At 53.7% G+C, this 19,994-nt stretch overlaps 2 protein-coding genes across 2 annotated transcripts; one reads left to right on the plus strand and one right to left on the minus strand.

Moving 5' to 3' along the window:
• The first annotated feature begins 4,770 nt into the window (after positions 1-4,770).
• On the plus strand, positions 4,771-7,244 carry BZA05DRAFT_390801 (uncharacterized protein). Its single transcript, XM_051482920.1, has one exon. It carries the CDS (start codon positions 4,948-4,950, stop codon positions 6,913-6,915), a length of 1,968 nt encoding a protein of 655 aa, XP_051341498.1. The 5' UTR covers positions 4,771-4,947; the 3' UTR covers positions 6,916-7,244.
• Positions 7,245-14,677: 7,433 nt separating this feature from the next.
• BZA05DRAFT_232744 (uncharacterized protein) lies at positions 14,678-16,222 on the minus strand. The gene is made up of 2 exons (XM_051479833.1): positions 16,189-16,222; positions 14,678-16,062 (listed from the first exon to the last, which is right to left on the minus strand). Exon 2 carries the CDS (start codon positions 15,722-15,724, stop codon positions 14,957-14,959), a length of 768 nt encoding a protein of 255 aa, XP_051341499.1. The 5' UTR covers positions 15,725-16,062; positions 16,189-16,222; the 3' UTR covers positions 14,678-14,956.
• Positions 16,223-19,994: the final 3,772 nt, after the last annotated feature.

The raw sequence follows: 19,994 nt of genomic DNA on the forward strand, positions 1-19,994 counted from the left end.
GCGAACTCCACCCCGCCCACTCAGGTGTGCAAACGCGGCAGTTGCTCGGACGATCCTATTCGTTAGAAATATAAGTAATGTTCTTGGATGGTGTCCTACAAACTGGCCAGATAGCGAGTCCAAGAAGCAACTTGGGATGCACTTGGCAGTCATGTCTCGATCTCCACCACTCTCTTCTTTCATTCAAGATACCTTCACTCCTCAAACCCAATACACCACCCTCCCCCGATTATTTGAACGTTGGATTTCCCTTAGGTACGAAGTGCGCATGCTGATCGATCGATCCCGGGTTTGCTTGTTCTGGATTCCGTCCCCCTTCCCCCGCGAACTGGTACTGCGGCTGAGGTGTACACGTACAGTTGGAGCGTTGAGAGGCCGCCCCGAGAATGTTCTGCGGTGCAGTTCCTTCGAAGGCTGGCACGAGTCGCACGACTTCTCGTGTTGTCGAGCTGTCCCTATATATGCCCCAGGGGGTGGCGAATCGCGACCACCTACCTATCGACGTCAGCGGAACAACTCGCAACGCCCCTGGAGGAACAAGCAAGTGGCAAACAGAACAACAGAACAACAAAAGCAAAAGTTGCCAACAGACTTGAAACGAGCACGGCATCTGATACTCGAAACGAATCATATGGCGCGGCAACAACACGGGACAGGTATGGAACTTCGCTTCTCGACTTCCATGCTTCGGCTTATATTCACTCGTAAAGGGCTGATATATGCATAAAAGCTCGCGACGGATTCGTCTCTGCATCGGGCAACAGAACGCAGAACGCACGGCCAGCTGGCTTTCGGATAGGTAGGGGGTGGTTATCCACGTCCGGTTGGAAAGCTAAGTGTGCAGCTGTTGGAAGTTGGCCGCCAAACCACAGGAAAAGGACGCCAGTGACGTCTTTGCTACAGCCCTCAGTCCGATACTAGGAGCCGCTGCAGACGAGAACCTTAAAAGGATCTCTGCAGATATACACTGAAGCGGAAGTCCGGTGGTGCCCCCGCTCCCACCCCCTGGTCGAAGCCGTGGCATTCGATGTCACGACCGAGTTGTCGTCCCGTCTGACGGCAGCGGCATTCTGTTCAGTCATTCTCCCTGATCTGAGCCGGGCTGGGGAACAGGCCGATATGTAGTTAAACCCCAGCCGGCTCGCGGCATCTTGGCAGGAACCTTGACGCCTCCGCCATTTGCGAAAGACAAATTTTAACTCCCGATTGGCCCCGGCCCCCCACTTGGTTGACGGGGGTCTTCCACCGCTGATGCTGCCCGAGCACACGAACGGATACCAATCAACCTGTCTCGATCAGCACGCCATCTCCGAGAGGCACTAGCTCGAAGCGCTGTACTCACACTTCTTGGGACGATCTTGAGCTTGGACATCCTGGTCCGATCCTCGGGCGGCCAGCAACTCGGACCGGCAGTGGGTCGCACTAGCACCGCTGCATCCAACATAGCGGTGTCGCCTGTTGGTAATGATGTGTTCGTCGTGGGCGACGGTCCCGGAACGCTCTCCCGGAACGCTCTCCCGGCGGTTGTAGTCATCGGCACGGTCTCGCGGTTTCATCGGAGAGGAGTGTCACTGCAAGGGATTTCTGGAGCGTCTTTGAAGTCCGAACGTCGGCCTATGTTCCGATGGTGTTTGTTAGCTCTTAGCATGAGGGCCGGCACACACGGAACCGACAAAGATCTGCATACCCGAGACACACTGGACCAGGAAACAATGTTCCGACATCCACTTCCACTTCCACTTCCACTAGCACACGAACTAGCGAAGCCGGTTTCGGCGAAATATAGAGCCTGTCCTCTATTACGACCTCTCTTCCGGTTGCCGTTCCAGTCCTGGATATATCCCGAACCCTCAGGGCGGTGTGTTTTCAGCGGCTCGTGATGGGAAGCTGAACGGCTAGGTACCGACTGGGGGCGTCCACGTCCACCGAACGAGCTTAGCCTTTCGAAATCGAAATCATCGACGACCAACCGATAACTAGCGAGTTAATTGCGCCAGGGTTCCGAAGGACCTGTCGGTCGGTTAGTCGGTGGAGCGGCGTGCCTTGCCATGGGGGGCGGGGGGCGGATTAATCGCGTTCCGTTCCTCGGGGGAGAGGGAGCGGGCCGCGTCGAGCGGCGAGACTGTTGCTGGAGGGTCAGAAGGGTCCGAACAGGAGGAAGATGAATGTTACATACCCACATCCCATACAGGAAGAACCGACGCCTTGTACTCGTCCAGCGCAGCAGCAGCCCAGCACACCTTCCTCGCCCTACCTATCAAAACTCCCGGCAACCAACAACCGCCATTCGTCCTTTACCGTGTTGCCTAGGATTTTGCTTTTCTGCGGGCGGCTGGGTGTACATACGGTACTGCACATGGGGATCTACATCATACATATCATCGGACGAACGGTCAACTTTCAACAGGGAGCAGAGACGGAGGGGCGCCTGAGGCCTTCATGTGAACAGTGCACATCGCTTCGGCCGATACCAGTTGCCCTACACGCCATTCATACATAGGTCTTGACTTGCAAGCATGGCCTGTCCATAACTAACTAACTAGTTACCGTAGTCATGGCTACTAGTACAAGCATGGCGTCCCAATTAACCGGTAAGCTTTGTTGGAGATGGAACTGGGTCGCCGATCAAGTATCATCTACATATGCGGCGTAAGTTTCATCCCCTAGGTACAGAGGGTTCGGTGGATGAAGGAATATCATCCAGCTCTGAGCGCTATGTACCTAAAGGGCGGTTACATGGCTGACTGAAGAGATCCAGAATGTAAATACCCTAGGTAACAACGTTGTCGGATGTATATGTCCGTCCCATCTCACCGTCGGCGTGTGTTGACATGATACCCTGCGTCAAGCAAAGGATCTCAACCTGGTGGGTTCCCTGACGATTGTTACACATTCTTTAGCTATCTTCAGCCACCTTACCACCTTACATTCTTCGGTACCTAGGTAGCGGGCTGTCTTGTGGCAGAACATACTAATATTTGGCCTAACTATAGTTAGTAGTAACGCATATGCCAATGCTATTTACATAGGACCATTGGTAGTAGGCAGCCGAGAAAGCGATGATTACATATTCGATTTCTACAAAACAGAATGGCAGTTACTTGTGACATGGAATACCGGTAGTAGCATCGACAAGGTCAAAATACGTGTTTTGATGTCTGATACGATCTTAATAGAGTATCTGTGGGAGCGGGAAACGATGTTGTTTCGCCCTCCCCTGAACTATGCCGTAAAATGGTAGTGCCAACGTATTTTCAAAAACAATGGTAGTGATTTCGTATCAGTACGGTCATAATACGTATTTTTCTGCCCGGATACGATATCAATATGCGTCCAGCGAGAAACATCGCATTTCTTACCCCTCCCCCTTGACTATACAGTAGTTAAAACCATATCGGGACTCGGGAGGGCACTTGATCACCGGGCACCTACAACAGCCGTGATACTACGGGGCAAGGGATGGATTATGTAAATATGTACTGATTGGCGGCTACTGATATGTATCATACATACGCTATATAGTATAACTGGACGTCTGCTTAAACGATATAAACAGTCACTTGGGCACATCACCTCGGCCTTGATATATTGAACCTACGTCGTCGTCCCATTGTTGTTGCTTTTTTTTTTGCTTTTGTCTTTAATAGCTAGCTTCTGCGTCTAGTAGCCGAATAAGTACACTGTCGTATAGTACGGTAGATATCGATAGCGGCCAGCGCATCACATCACCGCGATCGCCACATGCGTCAACTACTCTAGCCCTGCCAAACTTGGGTGTGCGGTGAAGAGGTGAACAACGGGGGTCTGGGATTTGCCAGATAATACTCTAGGTAGCGAGTGGCGTGCGCTGCGCACGTGAGCAGATGATCGCGCGGTGCTGGGTACCGGTACCAACTAGAGTAGGTATTGCCCGGCGGTGTATGTATTCACCTCTCGTCCCACAATCCACAGCCCGCTGCAGTGACCAGTAGTACATATGCACCGAGCCATCGCCGGCATTCACAACTCAACCGCAGGTTTACGAACAGGCCTCGCCAACAGCCACCCGCAGAAAGCATCCAGCACGCACACGGGTCATCATACGATCTACTCTAGAGTACGCTCGATACTGTGCCCATGGTAATCAGCAAGCTCGAGCACCAGATCAGGTCTCAGATCAGCTTCTATCAGATCTTCCCACGAGCCATGGCGAGAATATCTGCTACATAGTGGTTGCTCCTAATAATATGTGTTCGATAGTTGATAAGAAAGGTACGTAAGGCGGCGTGTCGGCGAGAAGTGTAAATGCCAGCTTTCAGCACGTTCTTCAGAATTATATGACGGATGCGATAACTTTGAAGGATATAATAGGGAATGCACTCGCTGTACACTTTGTTATTGCCAGCAGGGTCGCTGGTCACTCTTATCTTATCAATTTCCGGCCCACTCTACCGTTCGGATCTCGACTACATGCAAATGAGTATCGGACGGGCAATCTTGACGCCCCCGCTGGCAATCAATCGATCATACCGGGACTCCTTTACTCTACTCAAATACCACAAGAAATAAAAGTAAGAGATCGTGTACAGAGTCAGAATAGATGATTAAATACCCTCACACCCGAGTACAGGTGGCGGTGATCTTCCGCGTAAACAATTTAGTAAAAAAGGCTAATTCTGCTGTCCGTTTGTCTCACTTCTCTTGCTCAGTCTCGACCAAATGGTTCGCACGTCATTTATCGGAGGTTAGGGTTGCTGGTGGCCAGAGGGGGGGGGGGGGGGGGGACAAGGTATCCGTTCGAGCTTGGCGTTTTACCACGATTTGCAACATTTTTCTCGCAGGGTCTGACTTCTGCCAAAGCTATCAAAGCTAGCGGCTCGGCAACGGTCATACTAGAGCCAGCTATCACCATCGCCAACCGCCGTCAGCAGCAGCTCCTGTCAAGTTTCAACGCTTCACTCACTCAGTATGGATCGCCTCAAATCTATGTCGAACGCCGTCAAGGAGCGGATACCAGGGCAAGAGCCGAAGTCGTCGTATGCGGGGTACGGCGACTCACGGAAATCGACTCCTCCCGGCCGCCTCCGCAGCTCCACGTCCGAGGGAGGGTTGGGCGAGCGGTTTACGGGCTTGGTGAAGCGCGTTACGGGCAAAGATGAAGAGGAAGAACGAGTTGCGCGTCCAGTGGCCGCTCTGAAGGATCCAAATTCCTTCGCGCCTCCGCCGAAGCACCGTGCTGCCTACGGAGACGATGTGGCCTCCGCCTCGATCCGTATGGGCTCCCAGCCCCCGCCTGTGCCTACGAGAAGGGCTACGATTGAAGATGGTGCGAGACCCCCGCTACCGCCGCGTCTGCCGCCGAGAAGGTCGCCGGCTACGGATACTACTGCTGCGTTTCCCGAGGAAAGACAGGTTTCGGGAGAGGATTTGGCCCACAGAGGTGGATTGAGCTCCGGCTCCGTCGGTGCGCTTAGGCGGTTGGGGAATTCAGGGATCACGATTCCCGGGTTCGAAACGACCAGCTCTACGAAGAACCAATCCTCCACGAAGACGTCCATACTGCCACCGCCACCACCATCACCTGGAAGTCGTCCTTCCATCAGCTCCTTAGGAGACCGCTTCTCAAAGTCCAATCCCGAGGCTCCAGCTACGGGTACCACCTTCAAAGAGAAGCAGGCAGCGATCAAAACGGCGAACTCATTCTACAAAGACCCCACGAAGGTTTCATTCACAGACATGAAAGCTGCAGCTGGTACCGCTAGGAACTTTCAGCAGCGTCATGGAGAGCAGGTCGCCGAGGGCGTAAGGGTCGGGAACAAGCTGGGACTGATCCCAGGCAATGCCGAGACACCACCAGAAGCCTCTCATCATGAACCCCCACCGACGCCAACGCGGGCACATATCGAACCCCCGCCGACGCCAACGCGGGCACATATGCAACCCCCACCTCTTCCCGCGAAGAAAAAGCCACCGCCACCCCCGCCGAAGAAGAAACCGATATTAGCCACACCGAGCCCCCCACCTCCGCCGATCCCTGCAGCCTCCCGCCCGCATCAGTCATCATCTTTAGCAAAATGCTCCTCGTTGCCCAATTGCGGTCATCCAACCGACACCGTTTCGGAGCTCCCATGCGATTTAGATCTTTCCCTCGAGCAGGAATGGTTCACCACATCTTTGATGCGCTTCCCGCCGAGCATTCACAACAATCCGTACAAGGCGTATCGCACATCCAACTCCTGGACACGCTCAGCCGCTGGACGCGCCAAGCACACGCTGCTACTCTCACTCCTGTGGACGCAAAACCTCTCCTATACGCTGATCAGACTAACCTGGGATGCATCTGCGCCGGCCGCCACCGTCAAAGCGGAGCAGCGTCACTTCCCGCCTCCGCCTCCTCTTTCCGCACAGGAGCTGCACACACAGGAAGGCCGGGGGCACGAAATCGTCGAGTGGTGCGAACAGAGAATAGGCACTCAGGTGGGCAATGGCGAGTGCTGGACTCTGGCGCACGACGCACTCGAAGCCACTGCGGGCCTCATGTCGAGCCAGCAAACAACGCACGGAGCCTGCATCTTCTCCCACTATCCCCCCTCACCTCCACAAAAAACCGAGGGTGTCGACATCCGACGTGGCGATATCCTGCAGTTCCTGAGCGCAAAGTGGGTTTACCCTGACGGGGGATGGACTACGGCGGGTGCTCCCGACCACACGGCCGTCGTTACCGATGCCTGGAAGGAGGGAGAGACGTGGGTGTGTGAGGTGCTCGAGCAGAACGTCGGCGGGGTCAAGATTGTGCAGACTGGAAAGTATCGTCTGGGTTCAGGCAGCGGCATGTGTCAGGGGGGCGTCAGAGTTTTCCGTGCTGTCGAGGACGAGAGAGGCTGGCATAGGGGATGCTCGGGTGGTTCCAGCGAACCTCTGGTCTGGGAGGAATAGAAACCGGAGCAATGGATAGATATGGAGTATGAGTTGGCGAGATGAGCAATTGTTCATCCGTCACTATGTTATGTAGCTATGAGGTTCGCTCGCGATGAGCGGAGCGAGTGATATCGGAAAAGCTTCGAGAACGGCTTTGTCTCCGCAAAACGTGGGGTGGTATGTGGTCAGCAAGCATGATTTGCGGTATATAATTCCTTTACTCTGTCGTCCTTCCTTTTTGTCTGTATGTTTGTTTACGAGAAAAGCATTAAACACGGCGGAAGCCTGAAGGCCATCATCATCTATAAATAGAATCTGAATTTTCAAGAGCTGTAGTAGAAGTTACGGAGAAGTTAGAACATTTGTTAGGTATCTGACCAACGATCTTTCACAAGCCTCAAACATCATCATATGTACTCGGGTGCAAGGGTAAGTGGTGCACCCCATCAGGCACCATTGGTAATGGTGATGGTGCACGACTTTCCCTCACACCCGAGTACCAACACTTGGCAGCCAAGTACCTGGGCAGTTAAAGATCTGATCAGTTAGCTTCCAGGCTGACTGACGACTTGCCCGTGCTCCGATCCGATTCGATACTACAAGTATACCAACCCCTGGTCCGTGAATTGGTAGATTCATGGAATGAAGCTCGGAGAGTCGGAGCCTCGGAGGTCCCATCTTGATTCATGGCCCTTCCTTCGAGCCCCGGTGATCCCTCTGTCTTCTGGGTTGGAAACTACGGTAGTTACGAGTGCTGTTGACGGGCCTTTACGCGGCCAAAAGCTCCCGCGTTATTCAGTCGTAAACTCCAGCTCAGCTACAGTGTCCCCAACGCGCCCCGGAATCTTTGGCCAGTCAGACGAGTGTTCTGCCGGTCGACGACTCGGCGGCACAGGATGCTCAGGCTTGAAGTACTACAGCATGCCTGGCTATTGGATGAAAGCCTGGAAGGCCTAAGTGCTTTTTTTGCATACATAGGTACATACGAGCTGAAGTCATCCAACAACTGTGCACCTTGAAAATAAAAGGACACGAACAAGGTTGAATCCTACCCGCACATGCACGGATGCCAGCCAGAGGCGTGCTTGCTTTGCTCTGGACGACATCGAATGACTACCGCAGTCGAAATGGTCGCGTGTGTCATGGATACGAACCCCCCCTTGTAAATGGTACCATATGGAGCCCAGCCATTGATTGCGTATGTAGCACCGTGCTGTGAGCAATCCTTCGCTGCTTCTGCGCTTGCTGCAGCGGTACGTTGCGGGCGGGGAAGGGGGATCCTTGACTGTACGTCTATTTACAGTTTCCAGGGCTACGTACAGCAGAACCTGGGACGCCTGGATTACCCCGGACTCCCAGAGGAGTCAGAGACGCAGGCAAGCGTAGAGAAAGCCCCCACCGAAGCGGGACCACACAGTCACGACAAGATGTACGGTGATAGGTTGATAGGTACGACCAACCGTAGCCTGCAGCGGGGATGCCACATGCGCAAGATCGACGATTTGGATGCCGGGAGGTCGAGGGGCCGTGTTCGTGTATGCTGCTCCGAGTTTCCTTCCCGAGGATCGTGTCGTTTCCACTGGTTGAAACTTCGGCTGCAACATTGGCGGGGTAATAGAGATACCATCATTTCTCACAAACGATGCAGCTAACCATAAGCCTAAGACCCGACGCTGTTTGCTGGGGGTCGACTCTCGAGCACCTTCTCTATCACCATTGGGCCGTATGTACGGTGCGGTAGCTGGAGCCTGGGATCGCGAAATGAGGCGGTAAAAACGAGACCGTTCATAGCACCGAGATCCTCCAGTAGGAAGGAAGGTAGTCTCGATCTCGTGATGCTCGGGCAAGACCATCCAATAGCAAAAATGAAGGGCGGGGGCGGACTTTAAGCACCGATCATCAATTCGCGATGCTCGGCCATCGACTGCACTCTACTAATATATCATGCCTACTGGTTGACTAGTAGACATACGTCATTCTCAGGTCGATTTTCGTCTGATGTTCTGCAAACGACGACCGTCTGCCCCTAATTCATTCACTTGGATCGCGATGTCTTGGGTTCATACGGTTCGAGCGGATTTAATCTCTCTCAAGAAAACGACTCGACGCTGTGGGTTGAAGCTGGATTTAAATGTTTCTGAGGCTTGAGCTTCCATGGCGGTACTCTACATATCTACCGGTATCAAACGTGGAACTCCCGAAGCTTTGCATATCCCGTTGCGGTACATACCTACATGGTACTATAGGTAGCTGCGTGAGAATCACACCTGCATGGGGAAGTGTTGAGTGAGTTTTGAGTGTTGAGTCTGCGAGTCTGCCTTCAGGGCCAATCGCTTCTCCATGCTCGGAAAGAATACCTGTACTGTAGTGAAGTGCTCGACGGTGTGTGCGCCGAGGCACTTTTTTTTGCGGACATCGGGAGAGGCCGGGAAAGGCTCGACAGCTGAAAGGATGAAAATCGTCGAGGTCCGTATCGTCCACGAAGTCTTCACCGCAAGCCACGGGAGCGGTTGTGCGTTGGCTTTCGGGACGTTTCATGGACTTTTGCAAAGCTGTAGTTACATACTGTAGCCTGTAGGTATACTCAGAACTGACTCCTGAGTTTTCTCCATGCTTCTTCTTCTTCTTCGTACTCTTGTGAACCGGCAGACTGCATGCAAAAAATCTCCAAAAAACAACATATCAACTTACATAGTGGCTGCACGATTATATTTTCCTTGCTACAGGATCGCTATATAATATAACCACACTACCTATTACACCTACCGAACCATTTATCTGCCGATTAATATGCAATGCATCATGCTACATATGAGCTGCAAGAGAAGTATGTAAGTACTTACCTTGCACCTATGTAACTACCAAGTGGGACTGTCGACTGGGCTCCCTTCCCGACACTCTACCTACCTACCTACCCCCTCTTCCCCTCTGAGCCTGTGGACGATCCCAACATACCTTGTACCTAAGTTTTGGCCCGTCGAAACACTCCGTTTAAGCCAGGCCGGGGCGATCGGAGGACAGATATCACTGAACATGAGCAGTGAGCATACAAACGGCCTAGTTACGGGCCTCACAATACCCCCCCACCCACAGTAGGTAGTAAGTTCGCAAAATCGCCGAGGCTTTCGGATTGCTCATATGTAGCTTACCTATTATTCAGGCTATTACCCAGGGGGACGACACGTCACAAAGGGCGAATTTTACACGTTGCTGCCGGCCCGGCCGTACTCCACTACATCAAACGGCTGCGCCCATGAATAGTAGGTATAGTAGTCCGACCCCCGCGGTTTTTGCAGGGTGAGGCTTTCGACTCTTTGAGGGACCCTCCCCCCCGATGTGCTCTGGAAAGAAAGGCCATTCGTCTTTCCACCTCACCTCACCGAGTCCAAAGTAAGTACTCTATCGATCATACTCTGTTCTAGTGGGTGTGTACGTTCTGTCCGAGCGGAGTGTTGAATGCTTTATTTATTGACTGTCGGATAGATAGAAGAGCCCCCATCTAATACACTATTGCCAGATGGAATGGATGGACGGGCAATCTCTTTGCACTTCACAGGCCCTTTTCTATCCATCTTCACTGCTCAACCACACAACCGGGGGACACCACGGGGACACCACCTTCGGCCGGGCGGCCGGCCATCATTCATTCATTGTGCGTATGTATGTACCGTCCAGCAGGAAAGCCTTGACGGAGGGCTTGTTCGGGTTATTTCGTTTCGTTTGGACAGCAATAAATGGATGAGGTCGTCGTTTGAAGCTTGATTCCGGTACATACCGTTCGAGGGCCTTCTTTTTTTGAGTGATGAGCTTCTTCACGACCTGTGTCCGTTGTCGGCTTTCCAAGGAAAGGAAAAGTATCCATCACCGTACCTATCACCGTATCGACTCTCGGGTACCTAGCCGGCTGGCGGGCAGGGAGCATCGTGTGTTCAACTTGCGGTACGCACCGCGAGTACATAGCAAACTCGTTCTCGAGCAGATCTTTCCGTCGAGATCCCAGGACTACCGTACCTATCCATTGCTTTCGCCCGTGTGTGTATGCTTCAATGGGTATGATGGCGAATGATGGCGACGCTGTACATACTGATTTCAATCACAGCAAGTGCCATCCGACTTCCACCAACCCAGACAGAACGTTTGGCCAACTCCGGGATTGTTGATTTTTTTTTCTTCAGGTGCGCCGGCGATTCGGTGATGGTGGCTGGCACTGTCTGACTGAATGCCCGTTGTTGCATAGACAAGCTAGTAGCTGTAGGGGCCGTGCCGATGTCTGGGACGTGGAACGAGATTGGGCGGTTCTACTCTACTCTATGATGATCCGGATTCGTTCGCTAGATGAGTCCTAACTAGTTCACGAAGATGTTGGGAGCTAACGGAAAAGAAGCCCAGCACATACATACCCAACCTCTCACGATCTTTGGCCGGGATGGCGTCCCTAGGATTTGCCCACATGCTCCGGAGAGTACTAGTATTGCAGAGACGACGTCTCCAGCACTAGGTATGTAGTATGACTCCATTCCTGTTGCTTGTGAAGAATTTCCTTTCCTTCCTTTCCTTCCTTTCCTTCCTTTCCTTCCTTTCCTTCCTTTCCTTCCTTTCCTTCCTTGCCAGCATGGATACCTATCTGACTGTTGTTTTCATAGTAGAGGAGTACCCTGAAGAAATCGATGTTTTTAGCTCGCAGGTGCTACTGAGTTAGGGCGAGTCCAACGTTTGCACGTGCGCCCTAACTGCCTATTACGTATGCCTGGCGTTGCAGTTCTTAACCCCCTCCCCCCCAATGCCCACTCCTCCCAGGCCCTTCCCTTTCATCCATCTCGACACCGTCCATCCCCTCAGTTACCACCGTTCCCCGGACGGCCGAGGAGAGGAGAAAAGAGAAAAGAGAAGACGGACGCCCTATGAGCACGAGTCATACGACAGATGTGCACGTGGAGTCTGGAGATGCACTCATCTACCACCTATAGCTTCACCATGTTTTCCAGGATCGGGGGCCAATATCGTACCGTACCTACCATGAATCTTCGGCTTCGGCTTTTCATACGCGTTCGGGAAAGCTTCTACCTACCTAGGTGGCTTGATTGGGTTGGGATCATCGAATGAGCTGGCCACTGGTTGCCTGTCTGGCTTTCGAGGAGCATCATCCGAGAAATCCTACCGTACTGCAGGAAACTGCCCACTCGGAAAACATGCGAGTCTACCTACCTGGGTATGCTATATGAGCCAGCCCCTCCAGATATAACATTATTCCCCCCAGCGGCGTAACAGCCCAAACCGGTCACTGGTCACTGTCTTGGTGGCGCAACCCATACCTACCTGATGGATGCATTCCGATGATGGCGATGGCAACGGACCGCCGCCAACACCACCAAGAGGTTCAGATTAGCAAGTAATCGAAGCGGATAGATGGGTGGCAAGTGTGGTCGGAGCACAGCCTTTGTGCAATTCCTTCGGGCTTTCCTTCCTTCTTTGTTAGCATTACGCATTCCCAGAGAGTCACAGGAAGTGGCGTTTTCATGCACTCATCCACTCACTTATATAAGGGCAGCCTGTTCCCCTTCGCCCCTCGCCCTCACCCTCGCCCTCGTCCTCAGCTTTCCAAAGCTTCCCACCGATTCGGAGGCCTCGCAATGGTACCTCCCGGCTATGAGCGGACGACACTTGAGATGGACACGAGACCACCGGCTCCTCACGCACCGTACCCTACGCAAACAAAGCATCTCCAGCATCTCCAGCATCTCCCGCATCTCCGGGAAATTCGATTCCAGGGCTGGCGGGCGGAAAGGGCGGAAAGGGCGTGATTCGCATCGATGATCGGTCCCAAGGCAGCTGGTTTGGGTTTGGGTTTTGCCCCCTGGTGGCGGCGGCGGTGGGGGTTGGGGGCTGGTTACGGTGTATGGACGCAGTAACGCAGTAACGTCGACGTCGACGTCGGCGAACACATCCGCATGCATCCAGGCGTGTGGTTCTCGTTCTCGGCAGGGCGGACCTCGTCTCGCATTGCATCGCATAGCACAGCGGTGAGAGCCCAGTGCAGTGGGGTCGCGCTCATCGGCGTTCATACTCTACATTCGCCACCAATGCTATGTGTGAGGCTGCGCCTCAGATCGGCAGACAACGGCCGGGTCAATCAGACGGAATCGGCCCGAGACGATGACTGCACCCCTGTACCCCTGTCGGGTGTCAGCTGACACATCCCCGCCGAAACGAAACAAATCTCTGACACCGTCCGTGCACCGAATATCAGCGGGAAATACTTTCATTTTCCACGGCCATTCGTCCACGGAAAGTGGAGCGGAAATTAATAAGAGAAAGGGAGATGAAGAGGATGATGAAGCTTCGCAATTTCGGCGTTCTCGGTGGCTATTAAGATGGAGATTGAGATTGTTTGTTCTACGGCCTACGACCGGCAAGCTGGCACATCAATACTCTACTCTACTATACACTGACGGAAAATCAAGCTCACCTCGACAGAATCCATCCATCCAAACATCCATCCAAACATCCATCCAAACATCTGGTCTGGCGGTCAGGCGATACTAGCATATTTCGTTATTCGTCCTTTTCGTGGAGCATTCCATTCCATTCATTCCTCACGCTCCCATGTGCATACCTAGATGATAGCTAACGGACCGTCGGGATCCAAGAACCAGGATTCAAGAACCTCTCCGTGGAATCGCCTCTTGCATCGCCACTCGCTCGTTTCTATTCCCTCCCACGAGTGTGCTAGGTACTTTATCGATACCATACCACCTATCGTCCCTCGTCCCTCTCCCTCGTCGTCGGTGCCGGCCCTGCTTCATGCGTCCTCGTCGTGTGTGTCTTGACGCCGGTCCCCTCGATTCTCGTGCACGTTGCCTACTTCGATGCCTCGCTCACGAGTCACCACTCGACACCGAAGCCTACCTAGAGTAGCTTACCGAGGTACTACATCGCACTGCTTGAAGCTCGGGTATACCATACTACACTCTACTATCGGCCGGCCGGGCCCTACGGATTCAGGTTCACGGCAGCTCACCTGTCAGCTCACCCGCCAGTCCACCAGTCCGCCAGTCCGCCAGTCCATCATTCCGACAGTCCGTCAGTCCCTCACGGGTATCTATACAATATACAAAAACTCCCATTGCCCAATGCCCCGAGGACAATGCTCTTTATATTTAATTTTCTTAATGTATAGCCAGCCATATCCATATCCAAAACACCATGTACCCAAACCCCGATATCCAGATTCCAAACCTCCTGAAACGAAACGAAAAGCAAAACGAATAGCAAAACAAACAGTAAGCCAACCCAACCCAGGAACGACAAGCACATCAAAGCAGGGGAATCAAAGCAGGACAATCAAAGCAGCCCAATCGAAACAGTCAAGACGAAACCCGCCAGCCAGCCTCCACGTCGGTAGACAACACAGGCATACAAAGGAAACTGAGGAATCTGAGGACGATTCCGCCCATGCACCACACCACCACACAACCACCAGCCCATACAACATACACTCATAGGAAGGCAACCACGTCATCGAGAATAAACACGAATCAGCAAAACCACCAGAGCCAATATAAAAGGGAAAGAGTAGCAAATGACACAAAACGAAAAGACGGACTGAAGAAAAAAGCAGACAACACGGGAGGAAAAACTGTCGCACAAGAGCTATCAGCTAGAGAGCTCGCAAAAGAGAAGCCGGAAAGAAGCACATATCCACCCACTGCCAAAACAAAACAGAAAAAAAGAAAAGCATCCCACAGAAGGAAACATCAGACACGACAGACGGACAGACGAAGCTCAAGGGTAGGAAGCCGGAACCGGAACAGAAAGACAGACAGACAACTACACTAACAGCATCCATCCCGCCCAGAACTGGAGACGTGATATGGGAATGGGAAATGAGAAATGAAGCACAAGATTCGATCGAGGAATGGGAGGGGATGTGGGAACGTCCGGGTTGGGTTGGAGAGACCCGGCATCTGAGCAACAGAGAGAGAGAGAGAGAGATCATTTGCAAACGACGGAGGCGGACATGGACATGGACGATGGCGGCCGAGACGACATCGGAACGATGTCAGAAGTGCGAATTAAACTCTGCAATCGCATCCAAAACCGCCGGCTTGACGAACGACGCCAGGCCTCCCATCCCTCCCATCCCACCCAAGCTGTAGGCAGCCTCACTGAACACCGCATTACCAACGTAACAACAGCCATCACCGTAGTCGACTCCAGCATACTCGAGCTTTTCAAACTCGGCCGGGAACATCTTGCACACGGCGGGGTCGTCGAATGCGCTGTCGTGGAAGAATACAGGTGGTGATCCTCTGTGGTATAGAGACTCATCGCGCGTCCATCTGCCGTGGTTGAGCTGCAAGAGGATTTCGTGGGTGGCGATTTCTAAGAGCGGTACGGGCTGGGGTGGTGGTGCTGGCTGTGCTGCTGGAGGTGGAGCTGGTGCTGGCTGTGCTGCTGGTGGTGGTGGTGGTGGTGGTGTGGGCGCGCGGTGTGCCGGTTCCGGTACGGTATCGTCCGTGGTGGTGGTGGTGGTGCCGGGTGCAGGACTACCGGGAGCGGCGTTGTCCGGCAGGACAGCCAGAATTGTCGCCGACGGTGCCGTCTTCACACCCATTATCCGACCAGCGACCGATACCGAAGCCACCGGGACCTCCGCAATCTTCGACGCCCCTCCCACTTCCACTTCGGACGTGATATTGGTAGCGCGGCTCTGCAACGAGCCGAAGCTGCCGGTTTTGGGCGTGGTAGAGTCCGAGACGGAGATCTCCTTGTCATTGTCCTTCTCCGCCGTTTTCTGCTCACTGACATAGAGGGCGCGTTGAACCATGATTAATGATTGAATTGCGGGCTAGTTACAGATGGACGGATCGGACTACGACTTCACGGCACAGGTAGAACTTGACGGCCAGAGCAGGGCTGTCGCTTCCTTCCTTCCTGGACGCAAAGATGCACGGTCTCACGGTCCCTACGGTCCTCACGGCGCCGACGAAGTGTGGTACAGGGATGGGATGTAACTAGAGTAGCGATCCGATCGGTCGCCGGGTTCGAAACCGCCGGATGCAAAACGAGCGCGTAGTGCGCAGCGGGTAGCTAAGGACGCTGTGTCCGAGCTGTGTCCGAGCTGTGTCCGAGCTGTGTCCGAGCTGTGTCCGAGCTGTGTCCGAGCTGTGTCCGAGCTGTGTCCGAGCTGTGTCCGAGCTTCACCACACCACATCACCATCAGCGACGTTACGTTATGTTGCATCACGGAGTGCAGGAGAAGAAAGAAAAAAGAATTGGGGGCGTACATACAGATACAAGTGCGACCGGCAAAGGCAACAGCAAAAGCTCCCAGCCAAAAAGGTTCCGATCTACCAACAGCGCACAAAGGTGGCGGATTGTTCACGGTGTGTAGGTACTCTATCTTGCTTCCTTCGGACTACGGTATCGAGCGAAAAACGTCGTGAAACGTCGCGAAAGACGGGCAACCACTCGACGCGACCGAGGAATTATTTGATTGCGGGCTATGGAAACGGGTTCTTGAATCGTTCCTTTGGCGACGGAAAGGGAGGGGCGTGGTTGTTGTGGGGTTGCTCTGGAACGAGGTGGATGCACTGGATGGATGGATGGGTGTAGGCTGGTAGGCAGGGTGGAACACAAGCGAGGCGAGAAGGCGAGGTGAGGTGGGAATTGGTGAACTGGCTGGGAATACGTTGGCATGGAAGCTTTACTCGCCGTCAATCTCACTGTTCAACTGAAGATGGAGAAGAAGGAGAAGAGGAAGAAGAAGAAAAAGGAAAAGAACAAGAAAAAGAAGCAGCAGATGGCAGATGGCAGACGACACACGAGGCTTCTCATACCTTTCACAAGCAGGGACGATATGCGACGAAAGGCCGGGCGGGGACTCGCAGTGTGGAGAGCGATTAGTCGGATCGACTGGTGTCGGAGGCAAGAATTGGCGGGCATGCCGGGCATTTTATGATTTTTGGATTGCAACGGAGCCGGGGTGAAAGCCGGCATCGTCAGGCGGCTCTCGATGATTGGAAGGAACATTGTGGGATCTAAGTGCGCACTTAAGACTCCAGACGGTGGTGGCTCCGCGAACGTGTGTTGGCATAGGTACCTACGGATGGGCTCAGCGAGGATCGATCTACTGACTCGCTTGATGTGAGTCGGAAGCGCCGCATCAACCTGGCCCGACTCGACACCCGCGGCATTATGTCCACGGGATAAAAGGCATTCGGGTGCTTCTATACATACTGTCGGCTTCAATACACCATTTTGCTCTTATGGCCGCGAGTTGCAATGGCGTCGTGGATCCAGTTCCTCACCACCTTCTCCGTCTGCCCTACCTGAGTACTCACTGCATAGCACACCTACCGGTATAGTAGAGTACGTAGCGAACTGGCGTCCTTCTAGCGACGCAGCCATTCGATCTTCCATCCGGCAACCATCACTCACTCACCCACCAACCCCCTCACATACCCCCCGAGCCCCCGCCGCCCTGCTTCGAGCGGAAGAAAAATGGGATTCTATTTCACGAGAACACAAGCCAGACGATGCTTCTGATTGGCGAAACCTAACACCGCCTGCTGCCAGGGTTGTTGCCCATAGATCCCCACTGACTCACGAATATGTACATCGGATACGGATGGAGTAGCCTTTTACGGCCACGACAGGCGCTACAGGAGCCCATCGACACCTTGAAAACTTGTTTTTTTCTTCTGTCTTCGTTTGCCCGTTCGATACCTCAAGGTCGCGGATCGGGTCTGGAAAATCACAGATCGAAAGCGCAGCGTTGCGGCGAAGAAAGAATCTCGTCCTGCTTCCGTTTCTTTTTGTGGAATACTCGAAGTCCAAGCGAGTTGCTCCATGTAACATGTACTCGTTGCCTTGCCCAGCCAATCTACATCTACCATCTACCTTCTCCACGCTGAGCTTCCGAACGAGTGGGGCAAAATCCGTGCAGGACTGCCAGCCAGCCAATCCACGTTCGCGTACCTAAATTTATGCTATTCGATTATTGTTCGCGCTCCCAATAACACTCGCATCTAATATCCGCGAGATCTTTGCAACTCCTACTCCTACATCTAGATTCCAACTTCTTGATTTCCCTGTTCTGACGGAATCCGCGACAATCCTATCTGCAGATACCTATTTATCAGGCGTGCCCGACCGACCGACCACATCGACTTTCTCTGTCTAATATTCGTTCCTACACAACTCCACTCTGCGCGTCGCCTTGGCATCCCATACCGCACCTATGCTACCGTATCGCCATCACATGTGTGTCGCCGCGACCGCGACCGGCCCCCAGCCTCAAGTGGAGCGGGATCGTCAATGGTCATCTCCCCTGGACCCTGGAGACCTCTGCTGCGAGCATGTTGCCAGCGTCGACGGTTGAGTGGTTGAGTGGATCACGTCTGTTTCTGTTTCTTTCTTCTTCTTCTTTTCCCCCACCCGCGCGGTATTATTGTACATACTGGATCGGTCTGTCGGCAATATATCTATGTAGCGGTCGTCGTACACGCACGCACTCACATTCGCTGCGAGCCTCCGACAACACCAGCCCCAGCCTCGTCTTCTACCGTACTCTAGTGCTGCAGATGTGTGTCTGTCTATCTGTCTGGCCGTGTGTGCTACTATCATAGGTTTCGAAAGTCCGAAACAGCCTAGGTAATTAGCGGTCTCCGTGCTTGTTTGATCCGCGTGTAGCCGTCGTTGTGCGGACTTCTCTCCCTCTTTCTCAGCCCGTCGAGTCGGAATGCTGCGTTAAACGGCCGGAAGGCGTGGGCGACACCTACCTGCAGATTTTGGCGGCGCCGGAAGCGCAGTCGTTCCGTCGGTGCATGCCCCGCAGACGCCCTGCGGAAATGAAAACCGTCATCACGAGCTGCTGTGATGCCCTGCAGATGGAGGTATGTACAAACGACGCCGATCCAGGTCGCCGGGCTGGGCTCATGGAGTATTGTACAGAGGCAACTGCGGGCCTGCGGCGGGGTCCCCGCATATTACTTACGCATATATATCGTCCGGACAGACCGGGGAAGCAGTCGGGGAGTGTGGAGTGTGGAGTTTGCTGCCCGTTGGGTTCGCTTCCCCTTATCCGACCGGCCATCCGGGGAGGGAACGGTCGTTGATGGATGGATGCATGGGATGGCTGGCGTTGCGAGTTGCGGGATCAAGATAAGCACGCCTATGTCAGCACTGTATGTATGGGGAAGGGGAGGGTATGGGGTGCATTGGGTTCGCCAGGTTCGCCGGGCCATATCGACTTCGACGTCGACTGCATCCGGCCGCCGGCGCGGTGCAATAGCCTGTTTTGGCCCTTGGGGGATCGGCGGGGGAAGTAATGGGTGGGAAAGCTGGGGAATGATATATCGGAAGATGGTCGCCGATGCTGCCTCTTCATAGTCCCCGTCTCCTACATATAGCTTATATTACGCATGGTTGCGCGTTCTTCAGCATCATCATCCGTCAGCACAGCTTCAGATTGATTATATTGCCTGATGCCTGAAGATACGCAAGGCTTCACCGAGCGCGGGCTGTTAGCTCGCCGACTAGACCGGCCGCTGGTCACTGGTGGCTGTTTATCCATTTAGCTGCTGATCGTCCGGCTCTCGTCGTTTTTCGCTTACCGCCGCGACGACGATGCTCATCCCGTTGCGACTTTGGCACCCCTCCCCGGTCGTGCTACTTATTCCCGACTGGTATTAGCGCCACACTCACGCGACCATCTCCGAAAACCACCTCTCCCCGCCCCTGCCCCCTTTGCGACACCATCACCACCGTTCAAGAGTACCTCCATGCTCACTTTTGTGCGCACTCGACATGGCAGCGGACGACTGTACATTCGAGCACTGTCGTCATGCCCGCAATCGTTGGTAGGCTGAACAACTTCCTGCAGGCCAAATCCAGCACAGCCATCCACCTGCGCCCCGAAAGAAATAGGTAGCATGGCGAGCACACTGTGGACTGCTTAAACGTCGCCGTCCCGGCTGGCATCGCCGTTTCCCTTCCTTTTCCCCTTCGATGCCCTATCTATCTTCTTGCCTACGCCCCCAGAACTACACCGGACAATCTGCACTCAAGCTACCTAGCCGTTCAACTGCACTCGA

The sequence above is a fragment of the Tricharina praecox genome, assembly GCF_024521635.1.
Source record: "Tricharina praecox strain CBS 144465 chromosome Unknown BZA05scaffold_6, whole genome shotgun sequence".
Classification (NCBI taxonomy): Eukaryota; Fungi; Ascomycota; class Pezizomycetes; order Pezizales; family Pyronemataceae; genus Tricharina; species Tricharina praecox.

Bases quoted from the DNA above. Each gene is read 5' to 3' on its own strand.
- BZA05DRAFT_390801 (XM_051482920.1), top strand. From the start codon at position 4,948: ATGGATCGCCTCAAATCTATGTCGAACGCCGTCAAGGAGCGGATACCA.
- BZA05DRAFT_232744 (XM_051479833.1), bottom strand. From the start codon at position 15,724: ATGGTTCAACGCGCCCTCTATGTCAGTGAGCAGAAAACGGCGGAGAAG.